General features: G+C 37.2%; 1 protein-coding gene across 2 annotated transcripts in view; it reads right to left on the bottom strand.

Annotated features, from left to right (window-relative positions):
- The window catches only part of TMEFF1 (transmembrane protein with EGF like and two follistatin like domains 1), a 77,690-nt gene that overhangs the window by 40,977 nt on the left and 21,308 nt on the right, over nucleotides 1-15,405 (bottom strand). For both annotated transcript variants that reach the window (XM_037494873.2, XM_054689622.1), the window contains exons 2-3: nucleotides 10,905-11,014; nucleotides 1,561-1,690 (exon numbers count right to left, since the gene is read on the bottom strand). In XM_037494873.2, the coding sequence (XP_037350770.1) occupies nucleotides 1,561-1,690; nucleotides 10,905-11,014 (240 nt within the window). The remainder of the gene's footprint in view (nucleotides 1-1,560; nucleotides 1,691-10,904; nucleotides 11,015-15,405) is intronic.

Here is a 15,405-nt window from a genome sequence, read left to right as displayed (position 1 = left end):
GCTCAGGCAAGCACCCTGGTTGGCAGTGCTCCATGTGTGCTGTCACATGCTGGCCAGGAGGAGTTAACACTGTCCACATCTCCACAGGGCGAAAATAAAGATAAGTTCCATATTTGGGCTCCTCCCAGGCTCCTTCCAATTCATCTCTTCCTATGGCTGACTTTAATATGTGTCCTTCCCTTGCAATAAATCATAACCATGGGTATATTAGCTTTCAGGGAGTTTTGTTAGTCATCTTAGTGAATTATTAAAGTTGACAGTGGCTTGGGAAATCTCCCAAACTTACAGTTGGTATGAGAGTGAGAGTAGTTTTTGGAACTGTGCCCTCTAACTTTGTATTTGGTCCTAACATCTTCACTTTTAGTAAAAGCAAGAAATTTTAAGCACCGTAATAGAGAAAGAAAGGAAGTAGAGCAGAGCGTGTAAGTCTCCACTTTTACCAGTAACCTTCATACAATTATTCTAATTACAATAACTCTCCTGCATCCCTGCCCCCAACCACATTTTTAAGTAACACAATCACTATCAATTCAGAAAGAAAGAGAAGGAACAGGCAACTATAAATCGGAAACATTCTGCAGGGGAGGGGGAGGGAGAAAGATCAAAACAAGGGCGTGAAGAACACAAGGAACTACGGTAGTGATGCACAGATGAACAGGTGGTGGAAATTCCATGGGGACCAAACCTGAGAGGAGAAAGCAAACATTGTACAAAAATGAACAATGAGGGCCTCCCTAGTGGCGCAAGGGGTTAAGACGCAACCTATGAAGCTATCCACAGCCACTGCAGCATGAGTTCAATGCCTGGCCAGCCAGGAAGCAACCCACGTGGTGCAGCAGACCTCTCCTGCCACCCACTGCTCCCCTCAGCAGTGTACTTCGGTCCTTCTGCCTGCTCTGCTCCCAGCTCTGGCTCTGGTGAATTCTCTCACCCTCCCGCACTTCTGACTGTACCCAGTGCTTGTATAAATAAAAATAAATAAATCTTAAAAAAAAAAAAAGAGAAGGAAGTAAACATAAACAACTGGGGAAGGTAGGTGACAGTGTTGACAGAAAGATATAAAAACAGAAGAGTTTGAAAAGAGACGCATACTAGAATGCCATTAATAGGTTTCTATGGATATTCCCTACCTGTTCCCCCCAAATTCCACCCATAAAAAAAAAAAATGGACCCATACAATTTCCCATCCCAAATCTTATTCTATCTAATAATTCCAAACATTAAGGCAAAAGACATCAAAAAAAGCATCCACCAAAAAAAGCATCACATGTTAAAAATGAGGAGTGCCACCAAAATGAAAATGCCTACATTGTGCAAAAATGAAAAATGATGAAAGAATTATATAAAATGAAATATTAAAAAAAAGAAAAAAATGAGGAGTGCCATAGCGACACAAGGGGTTAAAAAGCAACAATATGAGGGCAAAAAAGTGCTCCCCACTCCCTGTATAATCACCACCAAAGCAGCAGTTTGGGAGATACACCTCTCACAGGAACCTTCCTTTTAGAAGACATGACAGGTACATTTCTAACATTTATTCAGAAGAATATAGTGCATTACCAGAGTAGCATGGTCCTCTTGCTACTACTGTTATCTCTTTCTGGTGCTTACAAGCAGCCCTTCTGAGAAAGCATTCATTTTGATAAGTGTCCCCATTTGATCCACAGACAGGAATGTAATTTGTATGGCACTGCAAAAGAAACAAAAATAAATTCTCAGAACAAGCCATGAATATCAATAGTTTATTTCATATTCATGAATGCCATGCCATAGTATTATGACATACTTCTACTACACAACAGTTTGCTCTTGTATTTAGATTTTAAAAAAAGAATTATGCTACTTTCTTATCCTTTTTTTCACATTCATAATGAAAATAACTATCAACTATCCAATAACTATCAATAAAAACCAGAATGAAAATCCCTATCCTATCTACTTCATTTGCTTGCTATTAGGACCCACTGAGGTAATATAAAGGAAATTCTGTGTATAAAAAGCCTTCATGACACAATGTCATTTTATTATTATCAAAATAAATTGTTCTGTATGTAGAGTCAGATATAACATATAGTAAAGTTAAATCATATACTCAGTCAATAGTACAGAAAAGTTTAATACCTAATACCCATTAGTATAAACTGGAGAATTCAAGAAAAGCCTTCTAGGAAAAGTAAAATATGAACTGAACTTGAAAAATAAAGGAAAAATGTGATATATATTTGAAAAATGACATTGGACTTGTATGTTTAAAAAACTTTAAACTTCCAATATGTCAAAAATACCACAAAGAAATAAAGTTTTAAATGTGAAGGAAAATATTCTAACAAAATGATACAAGATGTTATCGTTACTAAAAAAAAGATAATACAAATGAATAGAAAATTGAATGAAAGACAAATTTACAGAAAAATTGCAATGTCTAATTCATCTCTAAAAAATACTGAACTTCACTAGTGATCAGGTGTGTGCTAAAATGAGATGTTATTTTCAACCTATAAAACTGGTTATTAAACAAACTAGTAAAAAGTTCCTTTGGTGGACATACCACTCTGCCTGTTGTGATAATCTAAACTGATTCAACCTTTTGAGAACATAATTCAACAATGTATTTCAAGAGATCTAAAAGAGGAGTGCAGCTTTTGATCCAGAATCATACATTTAGGAATTGAGCTGAAGGGAACTACTGTAGCAAAAATTTATTACAGTCATTTCAAACAAATAATGTGTGTCCAAAACATAAGGATAATTCAAATACTCAACAAGGTAGAAAAGGAAACTTTATTAAAAGAGGTGGATGTGGGCCTCCCCAGAGGCGCAGCGGTTGAGTGCTGGGTTGCGAAGCTGCCTGCAGCCTCTGCAGCACCGGTTTGATCCCCGGCTGCTCCCTGGCCATGGGAGGAGGGTCCCACATGGTGACCTCTCCTGCCGCCCGCTGCTCCCCTCAGCAGTGTGCTTCGGTCCTTCTGCCTGCTCTGCTCCCTGGTCTGGCTCTGGTGAATTCTCTCACCCTCCTGCGCTTCTGACTGTACCCAGTGCTTGTATAAATAAAATAAAATAAATAAATAATAAATAAATAAATAAATAAATCTTTAAAAAAAAAAAGAGGTGGATGTGATTTTCCTTCTTCAATTAATTCACATTTCCATGAAGTAATTAGTATCTATTGCTAAAATGAAAGTGCTACAGGGCAACCCCGATATAAAAGGGGTTGCCTCACTGTGGGTCCTCACCCACATGCTTAAAGGAGACTTAAACTTCAGGCACACACAAAAGGTTAACAAAAGGTTTATTTACAAGGGAAGGGGAAATGAGGAAATGTACAACTCAGGGAGAAATAGAGGGAGATAAATTCTTAAATGCATTCTACCCATTCCACCGACCTGGAATCCCAAATGACCCTCCGAGACCAAACCTGCCTGGCCAAGAGCACGAGCCCCGAGAGCGAGAAACCCACTAACATGGCTGGTTATAAACACAAGTGCCAGAAAATGGCTGCTTAACTCTGCCCTTAGGTCCTCTCAACCTCCCTTTGGGGATCATGGGATTTGTAATTCCCAGTGTCTTGATGGAGTGGGGGTGGCATCCACAAAGCCTGTATGGTGTTTGCACAGGACATCCTTTCCCCCTAACAAAAGAGCTCAGCATCAATTCTTTTTTTTCTCTCCCAGATGAGTTATGCTAGCAAATTTACTCTTGGTGAACTTTTTTAAACTTTTTTTCTTTGTTTTTTACAATCCAAGGGCTTATTTGGTTTATACATAGTTTTACAATGATTTTTTTCCCAACAGCATCCCTTATATCCCCTTGTCTCTCCAAACTCAAAAGACCTCAGGATGTTAATTAAAGTTCACTGGTTTGTTTTTTTTTAAGTGTTTTATGTTACCAAACTGTCTATGTAAATGCAGTATTTTATTTTAACATTGACTTACTCTGCTACACATAATTCTATCAAATTCTCTCCACCTTGTTGAAAATGGTGCATTTCATTCTTCCTTACAGCTATGTAATTTTCCATGGTGTGGATACATCACATCTTCTTGACCTAATCATGCATCGATAGACATTTAGGCTGCATCATGTCCTAGTTACTACATACAATGCCTCTATGAACTGTGGGACATAGGAATTTTGTATTGGTAGTTCCAGATGCTTTGGGTAAATGCCCAAGAATGGGATTACCAGTTCATGCAATATTTCCATTTTTAGTTTTGTAAGCTAAATCCAGATTGCCTTCCATAATGGGTGCCCCAGTTTGTATTCCCACCAAGAGTGTAACAGGGTTTCTTTTTTTCCAAATCCTCTCCAACATTTGTTGTTGGAGGTCTTTTTAATGTGCCATTCTCACAGGCATATAATGGTATAGTATCTCATTTTAACCTGCATCTCTCTTATTAGAAGTGACAATGAACATTTTTTCATATTTTTTTTGGCCTTCTGGATATCCTCTTTGATGACCTGTCTGTTCATACCACTGCCCACTTATTTAGTTGCTTTATTGTTGAATTGTATGAGTTTTTATTATATATCTTAGATATTAATCCCTTATCATTTACATATTATATAGTTTATATTTTCTTTCTCTGTAGAGAAAGCTTTTTAACCTGGGGAAATACCAATTGTTTATTTTTGTTTTTAACTACCTTGCCATAGGGGTTGAGTCACCAATATCTTTATCACTGACATCACAGAACACATCACCAATGTTTCTTCCATATATTTTGTTGTTCTAGGTCTTATGTCTCAATCTTTAATCTATTTGGGGTTTTTGTGTACGGGGTAAGTGAATAATCCAACGCCATTCTTTTATGTGTGGCTTTCCAATTTTTCTAGCATCATTTATTAAAGAGATTGTCCTTTTCCCCATTGTACGGTCATAGCTGCTTTATCATAGATTAGGAACTGTGTGTGGATGTGGATTTATTTCTGAGCTTTCAATTCTATTCCATTAATCTGTTTATTTATTTCTCTGCCAATAACATATTGTTTTTAGTACTGCTGCTTTATAGTAAAGTTTGAAGTAAGGTAACATGGTACCTCCAATTTGCACCTTCTTTCTCAACAGGGTAAGGTTTAATTAAAGTATGTTATATCTGTTCAAGGAATTAATAATGCATTGAGAATTACCTTTTAAAATAATACTGGAAAAGATAATGTTAGGTGAAAAGCAGGAGATTAATACTAAATATGTAAGTCCTAAGAATTTTGTATCATTTTTAAATGCACTGTCTAGTCCACAAAACTGAATGCATATATTAAAATAATATAAAATAAATACAGTAAGAAAGTTAATTACATGTAGACCTCATTATTTAGAAAAATTAAATATTCATTCAGTAAATCCTGGAAGAAAACATCAATAAATTTTTCTTATTATTGGTCTTTATAGGTTTTTATTTCCAAGTTTATAATCTGCTATATTTCTCAATTTTTTTCTGCAATGAATATGATTTACTTTTATTATTTATACTTACTGAAGGTGGTCTATTTACTCTATGAAGCAAAAGTATGGCATGCTACCATACCAGGTCAAGACTGGCAGAAACAATTTCTAATAAAATATTTTATAATTTTGCTATAAATTATCAGCAGACTCTTACATTACCTTTAATTAAAGTAAAACTTTTACTTTAGGAAGTCTTTTTCTACATTCAAATTTTTCACAGACTACATTCCTTTATTCTCATTCCCTTAAAATGTATACAATGACGTGTGATATCTGCACTAGTCTGTAATTATACAGTGCATAATTAGCAAACACCACAGTTCTGAAATGTCAAGTACTAAATCTATGAGTTTTCAACCCAACTCTTCACTCAACAAATGCCTAATGACTTTCTAATGCATACTCTCAAGGTGCCAATACTGCCCACTATCAGTAGGTGCCCCTAAGGAGGCATTTTTTATCATCTCAATGACAGACGACATTACAGTTATTTAGCAGATACAGTCCAAGGATGCAAGATGTACAGCAACAGAAAGGGCAATTCCACACAACACGCACTTATACATACCACATAATTCCTGGATGTATCTTCATCCATTCATCTAGGAACTGTGATTAAGATTTACTATATACTGGGGCCTCCCTGGTGGCACAGGGGCTAATATCTCAGCACTATCAAGCTATCACTAACCACTGCGGCAAGAGTTCAATTCCTGGCCAGGGAGCTACCCACATGGCGCAGCAGACCTCTCCTGTATTGCCCACTGCTCCCTTCAGCAGTGTATTTCAGTAGATTTGCCTGTTCAACAGATTGGCTCCCCACTCTGTCTCTGGTGAATCCTCTCACCCCCTTACACCTCTAGCCTATCCGCCAGTTCTTGTATGCATAAACAAAGAAAAATAAATCTTAAATAAAAAGACTTACCATATAGAAATAAGCCTGCTTGGTTATAATGTATCTTAAAAATGGTTTTTATTTTAGCATTCACCATTATTCTATACATTTTTGTTTCAAGTACTTCTGGTATGAAATTACCAATCTTTTATTAAAAGCAACATTCATTTTAAGAGGAGATAAGCATTTGACTACTGTATTGTCTTCTAGTGTAATCATGCACATTTACATTTAGAAACACTATTTTACTATAAATTGTTTATTTCTCCTTTACACTGCAATTATGCATTATATTGATTTCTTTAATTATGTGCGTATGTAGGTTACATTATGTATGAATTTCATTTAAGAATAGCAAAGAAACAATGCAAATTATCAGTTATAAAAAGGAGCATTAAGTCTGATAGGGCTAAAAATCTCTAATAGCCAACATTTACTGTAGAGTTTCTATCTAGTAAACACTGACCTACGACTTTATGTCCTGTCTAACTCAAAAATAAAAATCCTGTCACATGCATGGTTTGGTGCTTAGGGCTAGAGCTGTGAAATCAAATGCTTAAGCCTAGGTCAACTGTCCATGGTGCTACTGTCCACACCTGTAAAGTGATAATTCTAATAGTACTTACTTAAAACTATAATGAGGATTAAACAGAAAACCCACTTTTACCTTTTTTTATCTGGTCATGGTAAATTCTTAAACACTAGCTATTGTTGCTATTGTTTATTTATTTATTTATTTATGTATACAAGAACTGGGGTACAGCCAGAGGTATGGACAGTATCACTAAAATACTGTGTGGACAGTATCACTAAAATTCAACTGAACAGGGGCCTCCCTTGTGGCGCAGGCAGCTGAGTGCCACACTGTGAAGCTATCTGCAGCCTCTGCAGCGCGGGTTCGATCCCGGCCGGCCAGCAAGGGTCCCACATGGCGTGGCAGACCTCTCCTGTCTCACCTGCTGCTTCCCTCAGCAGTGTATTTTGTCCGTCTGCCTGTTCTTTTCCCCGCTCTGTCTCTGGTGATTCTTCTCACCCTCCCGCGCATCTGGCCTATACCCCGGTTCTTGTATAAATAAATATTTAAAATAAATAAATGAGTGAGCCTAAGAAAGGAGAAGTAAGCCTGCAGTCTATCCCTTGGTCAGTTTGCTTCCAGGGGTCTCTCTTACGAGCCCTAATGAGAGGCTTATAGGGAATGTGTGCAATTTTAACAACATGTAGCTTCAGGCTTAGGTACTGACTCTTAACCTAAGGGCTGCCGCCTCTATAATGTCACCCTTGCTGGGGAAAAGAACTCTCCCCTGTTCTTCCCCTTCAGCTGGAAGAGTATATCTTGAAGTATTCAGAAAGGTGCAGTAGTATACAACTCTGGAGTTGCATCCCTTATATACCTACTGTGTGTCGTGAACTTGCTGAATACAGTAAATAAGAAAATAGTAACAAGATGGTCAATTTCATGTGTCAACTTGACTGCACCCTAGGGTGCCAGATTAAACATTATTTCTGTGAAGGTATTTCCACGAGATGACCATTTGAATCAGGGGTCTGAATAGAAAAGGTAGAGATGGAGAGAATTTGCTCTGTTGTCCTGGGACATGGGCCTTCTCCTGACTCTCAGGCCTTTGGACTTGGCCTACGATATACACTATCAGCTCCCCTGATTCTCAGGTCTCCAGACTTGAACTGCAACACCACCACCAGCTTTCTGGGCCTTTAGTCTGAAGACTACAGATGATGGGACTTAGCAGCCAATTCCTTATAATCTTTCTCTCCTCTCTCTCAACCCCTCCCACCCCACCGCCGCATCCTAGTGGTTATGCTTTTCAGGAGAACCTAATCTAATAAAGGACTGATAAGAGGCTATGGGACCTCTTGATAGCAGATATTGATAAATTGAGGAAGAAAGACACATAGTCCAGAGTACTCCAGAAAGAACAACAAAGAGAAGAAAACAGGATAAAGATTAAAGGCATGACTCTTTATATAATGTAAGTTTTAAAGGAAACATGCAAAATTGATCATTCTTCTTTGCACAAAATTAATAAAAGCTTTGTTGATGTGGCAAAGACACAAAAGCTCTTTTTAACAGACTGAAAAAAACACTCGACTTTATTTAAAATCCTATATTGTCAGTTAAAACGTGTTTAAATTATGTCCCAGAAAGCATACATTAGCAATGAAAGCATGCTGAATCATAAGCAAGTTTTCTTAAATGAAAGATACTGCTAAAACATCCAGCAGAGAAGGGTTTAATGGACAAGAGGTCATTGTTCCTCAACTGGCAAGAACCTAAGTCTAAGCTGAACACATTTATAAGCTTATAAGAAGGCAGAGTCGTCAAAGGAAGGGTTGCTCAGCAGCAGGATCAAATCATGCTGTCAGCCCTGAGGCACTTTGCTCCTACAAGGCAAGAAACTTGTCTTTAAACATCTTTATATCCTCAGCTTCTAGACTAGCACCTAGCACAAAGCAAACACTGGATAAATGTCTACTGATCTCAACTCCTAGCTTTATTTTTCCTTTCCTGCTTTGCCACAAGTTAAGAATGCAAGGGATTCAGGCAGATCATGAGAGGATATTCTAGCTGTTATAGTATGTTTAAAAAAAGTCAAAAGGGATATTTCTTTAGCATCTTTTGAAGTCAAAGGGAAATACTTTTCTTTTAAAGATTATTTATGAATGCAAGAGCTGGGGTACAGGCCAGAGATGCGGGGGGTAAGAGGATTCACCAGAGACAGAATGGGGAACAGAACAGGCAGACTAACTGAAGTACACTGCTGAGGGGAGCAGAGGTCGAGTCAGGAGAGGTCTGCTGTGCCATGTGGGTTGCTCCCTGGCCGGGAGGATCAAACTCATACAGCAGAGGCTGTGGATTGCTTCATAGTGTGGTGTTTAGCCCCTTGTGCCACCTGGAGGCCCCAAAGAGAAATACTTTTTAATTAATAAAAAGAGAATCAGGGCCTCCCGGGTGGCACAAGGGATTACTAAGTCTCAGCAATATGAAGCTATCAGCAGCCACTGCAGCATGAGTTCGGTCCTGGCCAGGGAGCTGACCCACATGGCACAGCAGACCTCTCCTGTCTCACCCCCTGCTCCCCTTAACAGTGTATTTCAGTAGATCCACCTGTTCTGCTTCCCACGCTGTCTCTGGTGAATCCTCTCATCCCCTGCACCTCTGGCCTACACCCCAGCTCTTGTATGCGTAAATAAATAAAATATCTTTTTAAAAAAGTAAAAATTTATGAGGGGCTTAGTATACACTATATGCGCCAACACTTTCTTTTAAGGAAAGAAGTCCAGTTTAGTTGCTACTCCTTTAAAGATGGTTTTTAAGATGGTTTAAGATGGAGGGGGCAGGGCTGCCAGAAATAACATCATGGCCAGACTATTGCATAAGTAAATGTAGCAGTGGGCATAAGGTTGGCTAAGCTACATCAACGGTGACTATTGTGACTAATAGTGAACTATAAAGTCACTTCTGGACATAAAGAACCCCTGCAGCTGGACAATACCAACACTCTTCCTCTTTTACACTTAACTCTCCACTCTTTTCATGAAAATAAATAAGCTATAATAGGTAATAGCTTTCCCAGAGGTTTCTAATATAAGCTTTCTTTGATTTTGATTCCTATTACAAAAACCATGAAAAGTGTAGAAAATACACCTTTTCTTTTCAGGTGGATCGTACAGAAACTTACCCGAAGTTTTAGGATTACTAGAAATATTGACTCTCATGCTTTAATCCCTGATCTCTGTACCCTTTCCTCTCCTTAAAATCCAAATGGCGGGTACAATTAGAACAAGATCATGAATCAAAAGGTTCTGGTTCTTTCTTGTCTCACCTCAAATTCTGGATCAGGGATCTTCATTGTGAGAAATATTCTGAAGTCAGATTACATTTTAAACACAGAAAAGAAAAAGGAAGAATTTAATATAATACATTTCACTTCCTTTCTTTTAATTTTAGACAACAGAATCACAACTAAAACAGCATTTGAAAAGCAAAGATAATCACACCTCCTATCTGGTCTGTCTCTAACCCCAACCTACCCTGATGCACCGAGTCAGTCATGTTCTTTCAAAAAGCTCAAACAACAGCAAATGAAAAATGGAATGGAAGGAGATGGACTAGAAAGAGAAGGAAAGGGGTTGGGGGAAGGAATACAAACATTTTAAGTAAGACTCAACTACAACCTGTACCTATACCTGACAATTAGACCTCACATTTAAATAGACTTTCACGTTTTTTCCAAGTATTTCGCATCTATTATTGCCAATCTGTCCTCTTATATCAAGGGAAGAAGCATGGAAGTCACAAATAATATTGTTTCATCAAAAGGCAATAGGGCAGCTCTTTCTGCCCACTTATATCTGTGCAAGTGTCCTTTCCTTTCCCTTTCTATAGTAAACCAGCCTTTAAAAAAAAGAAAAGGCATTAATTAGTGGGCTGTGAACCCAACTTCCCTGTGGGGTTGAAAGTAATTTAAGCTTTTAAATTTAAAGAATGTAGAATTATAAAATGTGAAAAATGTACACATTTTTCAGTAGATTTGGTTTCCTCACCTGAAATTGACATGCACATTTCAAACCATCTCCATCTTCTTTGCAGATGCCTCCATATTTACATGATGATTCATCACAAACTCTTACATCAGACTCCCTCACATTTAATTCTGTAAAAAAGGAAAAGTTGGTTCATTTATTTGCCTTTGTTCACCCAAATGTACATAACATAATATGAACATTGTATGCATGTATATATAAATAAAAGGAAAAATATCTTTAAAATCTGTTGAGCACCTCATTCATAAATATAATAAGATGTAATATACAAAAAGTTCTATAGGACACAAAATATTAATGAGTCCCAAGAGAGAATGTTGCATAATAACATGCCTAAAAGTAACCCAAACCAAAATAAAACTCAAAATTTCAGGGTCTCACATTAATTCCCAAAGGTAAATCCAGAGATTTTTTTCTATTTTGGCCTGCCAAGAGTTTAAGATAATCGTCTTATCTCGGTCTTATTTAATATTTTAAATTATTTTTCTGGTGATTAAGTTACTTTTGGGGATAACATGAATAACTAAAAGGATCTTAATTCTTTTGGTATCCAGAATTTCAGGTGATCATTATTCACTCTAGACAAATTATTTTAATTACAAAAGAATTATAAAGTGAACTTGAATTTCATACAATAGATACATATGGAACATTTATGTGCACAGAATTAAAGAGATTCAGTTTCTACTAGAATTAACTACTAGAGTGAATCAACAATACTAGCATTCTGTGGTCATTTTGTTCCCGCCAAGACCGTCAGTATTGGTCTATATACATCAAATTAAGCTTTCTAAGAAATCTAATAAATTACTTCAAGTTTAGTGCTAAGTAAATCTGCCAATCACATGGAATTGGGTGAAAAATCACTACAAAGCAATTTTCATATCCTCTCTATTGGGAATGAGAGATCAACAAATGCTCTTATACAAACAATAAAACAAATGATTGTTTAAAAACCAACCCTGCAGAGTGGTGAACACGTGAGTCTGGAAGCTGCAAGGTCTCCTGCAGCTCGAGAGCAAGATGAGATCTGGGAAATGTACCTCAGGGAGCACTTTTTCAGCAATCCTTCATCACTGGGTGCTTTCTATTTCTAGATTTCAAAGTAAGACTCAGTAGATTGAGTCCAGGAGGTTCTACATCAGTGACATCTGTCCTGGTGGCATTTCATTGCCTCACTCTGCCCCATTTGTTCTCACTGCTCTACACTGTGTCTCGGGTCTCCTCTTTAGCTGACAATCCAAGCAGCTGACATTCACGCACATAAATACCCAGTAATTTTCAGTCACCACTCTGAACCTAGCACTGCACTAGGGTAAACATGGGTTTTTTATAACTTATAGATTACAAAAATATTTTTTTCTTTTCCTTAAATGGATCTCAAGTGCACAGAATGGTATTACCCTAAATTTTAAGCACACATATAAGAAAAAGACATGAGCAGAAATTTAAAAACTAATATAACAGCAGTTCTCACTGCTTGCTGTTCTCACTCAATGCACAGATCACCATCTTTTTTTTTTTTTTTTTAAATATTAAATTTTATTTTTATATTCCCCCATACAATTGCAAACGCCCCATTCTGACCTCAATCCTTCCCCTCCCGCCCCCCCCCCAAAAAGTGTCTCTGGTTCATAGTTTTTTGTTGATTTTGATTTTCACTTTCTTATATTCATTTTCCTGGTCCTTATTTAAGTTTTCTAGATTCCTGCTATGAGTGAGACCATCCGGTATTTTTCTTTTTCTTTTTGGCTTATTTCGCTGAGCATGATCCCTTCCAGTGCCATCCATGTTGCTGCAAATTGCATGTGTTTATCTTTTTTGAATGCTGAGTAATATTCCATGGTATATATGTACCACATCTTCTTGATCCAGTCATCTATTTTTGGGCATTTGGGCTGTTTCCAAAGCTTAGCTATTGTAAACAGTGCTGCTATAAACATAGGGGTGCAGGTGCCTTTTGAATTAATGTTTCTGTGTCCTTTGGGTAAATACCTAGGAGTGGAATTGCTGGATCATATGGAAGCTCTATGTTTAGTAGGTCCAGAAATCTCCACACAGCTCTCCATAGTGGTTGGACCAGTTTGCACTCCCACCAACAGTGCAAAAGAGTTCCTTTTTCTCCACATCCTCGCCAACATTTGTTGTTGCTAGTTTTTTAATATGTGCCATTCTCACTGGTGTGAGATGGTATCTCATGGTAGTTTTGATTTGCATTTCCCTGATGACAAGTGATGTTGAACATATTTTCATATGTCTGTTGGCCATTTGCATTTCCTCTTCAGAGAAGTTTCTTTTTAGCTCTTCTGCCCATTTTTTGACTGCATTATTTTCTTTGTTGTTGCTGAGTCTCATCAGCTCTTTGCAGATTTTTGTGATCAGTCCTTTATCATTAGTGTTGGGTGCAAAAATGTTCTCCCAGTTGGTGGGTTTCTCTTTGTTTTTGTTATTGTCTCTTTTGCTGTGCAGAAGCTCTTTAATTTGATGTAGTCCCAGCTGTTTATCTTTCTCTTCACTATCACTGCTTTGGGTGATGTGTCTGTAAAGATGTCTTTGATGTGCAAATCCCGTAGTGTTTCGCCTATATTTCCTTCTATGTATTTTATGGTTTCAGGTCTTATGTCTAGTTCTTTAATCCATTTTGAGTTGATTTTTGTGTATGGTGTGAGGTAGTGGTCAAGCTTCATTCTTTTGCATGTAGCGACCCAGTTTTCCCAGCACCATTTATTGAACAAACTTTCTTTGCTCCAATGCATAGTCTTTGCTCCTTTGTCAAAGATTAGTTGACCATAAATCTGTGGGTTTATTTCTGGATTTTCTATTCGATTCCATTGGTCTGTATGTCTGTTCTTGTTCCAATACCATGCAGTTTTGATGATTATGGCTTTGTAGTATAGTTTGAAGTCTGGGAGTGTGATGCCTCCATTTCCTTCTTTTTTTTTCAGTAGAGCTTTGGCTATTCGGGGTTTTTGGTGATTCCATATGAATTTCATCAATAATTGTTCTATTTCTTTGAAGAATGCCATTGAGATTTTGATTGGAATAGCATTGAATCTGTATATTGCTTTTGGTAGGATGGCCATTTTAATAATGTTTATTCTTCCAATCCATGAGCAGGGGATGTCTTTCCATTTCTTTGTGTCTTCTTCTATTTCTTTTAACAGTGTTTTATAGTTTTTCTTTGTATAGGTCCTTTACCTCTTTTGTTAGATTTATTCCCAAATATTTGATTTTTTTTGTTTCGATAATAAAAGGGTGGTTTTTTTGATTTCTTCTTCTTCAGATTTATTGTTTGTGTATAGGAAGGCTACTGACTTTTGCGTGTTGATTTTGTATCCTGCCACTTTACTGAATTGATTGATGAGTTGAATTAGTTTTTCTGTGGAGATTTTGGGGTTCTCTATGTATATTATCATATCATCTGCAAATAGTGATAGTTTGACTTCTTCTTTTCCTATTTGGATTCCTTGGATGTCTTTCTCTTGTCTTATTGCTCTGGCTAGGACTTCCAGTATTATATTGAAAAGCAGTGGTGAGAGTGGACATCCTTGTCTTGTTCCAGATCTTAATGGAATTGCTTTCAGCTTTTCACCATTGAGAATGATACTGGCTGTTGGCTTGTCATAGATGGCCTTTATGATGTTGAGGTATGTTCCTTGTATCCCAAGAATTTCAAGGGCTTTTATCATGAATGGGTGTTGCACTTTGTCGAAAGCTTTCTCAGCATCTATTGATATTATCATATGGTTTTTATATTTCTTTTTGTTGATGTGTTGGATAACGTTGATTGATTTTCGGATGTTAAACCATCCTTGTGCCCCTGGAATGAATCCAACTTGGTCGTGGTGAATTATCTTATGGATACATTGTTGGATTCTGATAGCTAAAATTTTATTGAGGATTTTTGCATCAGTGTTCATTAGGGAGATTGGCCTATAGTTTTCCTTTTTTGTGTTGTCCTTATTCGGTTTTGGTATTAGTGTAATATTGGCTTCATAGAACGTGTTTGGTATTGTCCCTTCCTTCTCAATTTTTGGAAGAGTTTGTGAAGGATAGGCACTAATTCATCTCTGAATGTTTGGTAGAATTCATTTGTAAATCCATCAGGTCCTGGGCTTTTGTTTTTGGGGAGGTTTTTAATTACCATTTCAATTTCGCTGCTTGTAATTGGTCTGTTTAGGTGTTCTATTTCTTCTTTATCTAGCTTTGGGTGATTGTAGAGTTGTAGGAATTTGTCCATCTCCTCTAGATTGTTGAACTTGTTTCCATATAACTGTTCATAGTAGTTACTGATTATTCTTTTGATTTCTGCTGTGTCCGTTGTGATTTCTCCTCTTTCATTTATGATTCTGTGTATTTGTGCTTTCTCCCTTTTTTCCTTTGTGAGCCTGGCTAGGGGTTTGTCTATTTTATTTATTTTTTCAAAGAACCAGCTCTTGGTTTCATTGATCTTTTGGATTGTTTTTTTAGTTTCAATTTCATTTATTTCTGCTTTGGTTTT

Source organism: Talpa occidentalis, unplaced genomic scaffold (assembly GCF_014898055.3).
Source record: "Talpa occidentalis isolate TD23 unplaced genomic scaffold, MPIMG_talOcc4v2.1 talOcc4.7, whole genome shotgun sequence".
Classification (NCBI taxonomy): Eukaryota; Metazoa; Chordata; class Mammalia; order Eulipotyphla; family Talpidae; genus Talpa; species Talpa occidentalis.
The sequence above is the reverse complement of the archived record's forward strand: the minus strand, read 5'-3'. Positions and strand labels throughout refer to the sequence as shown.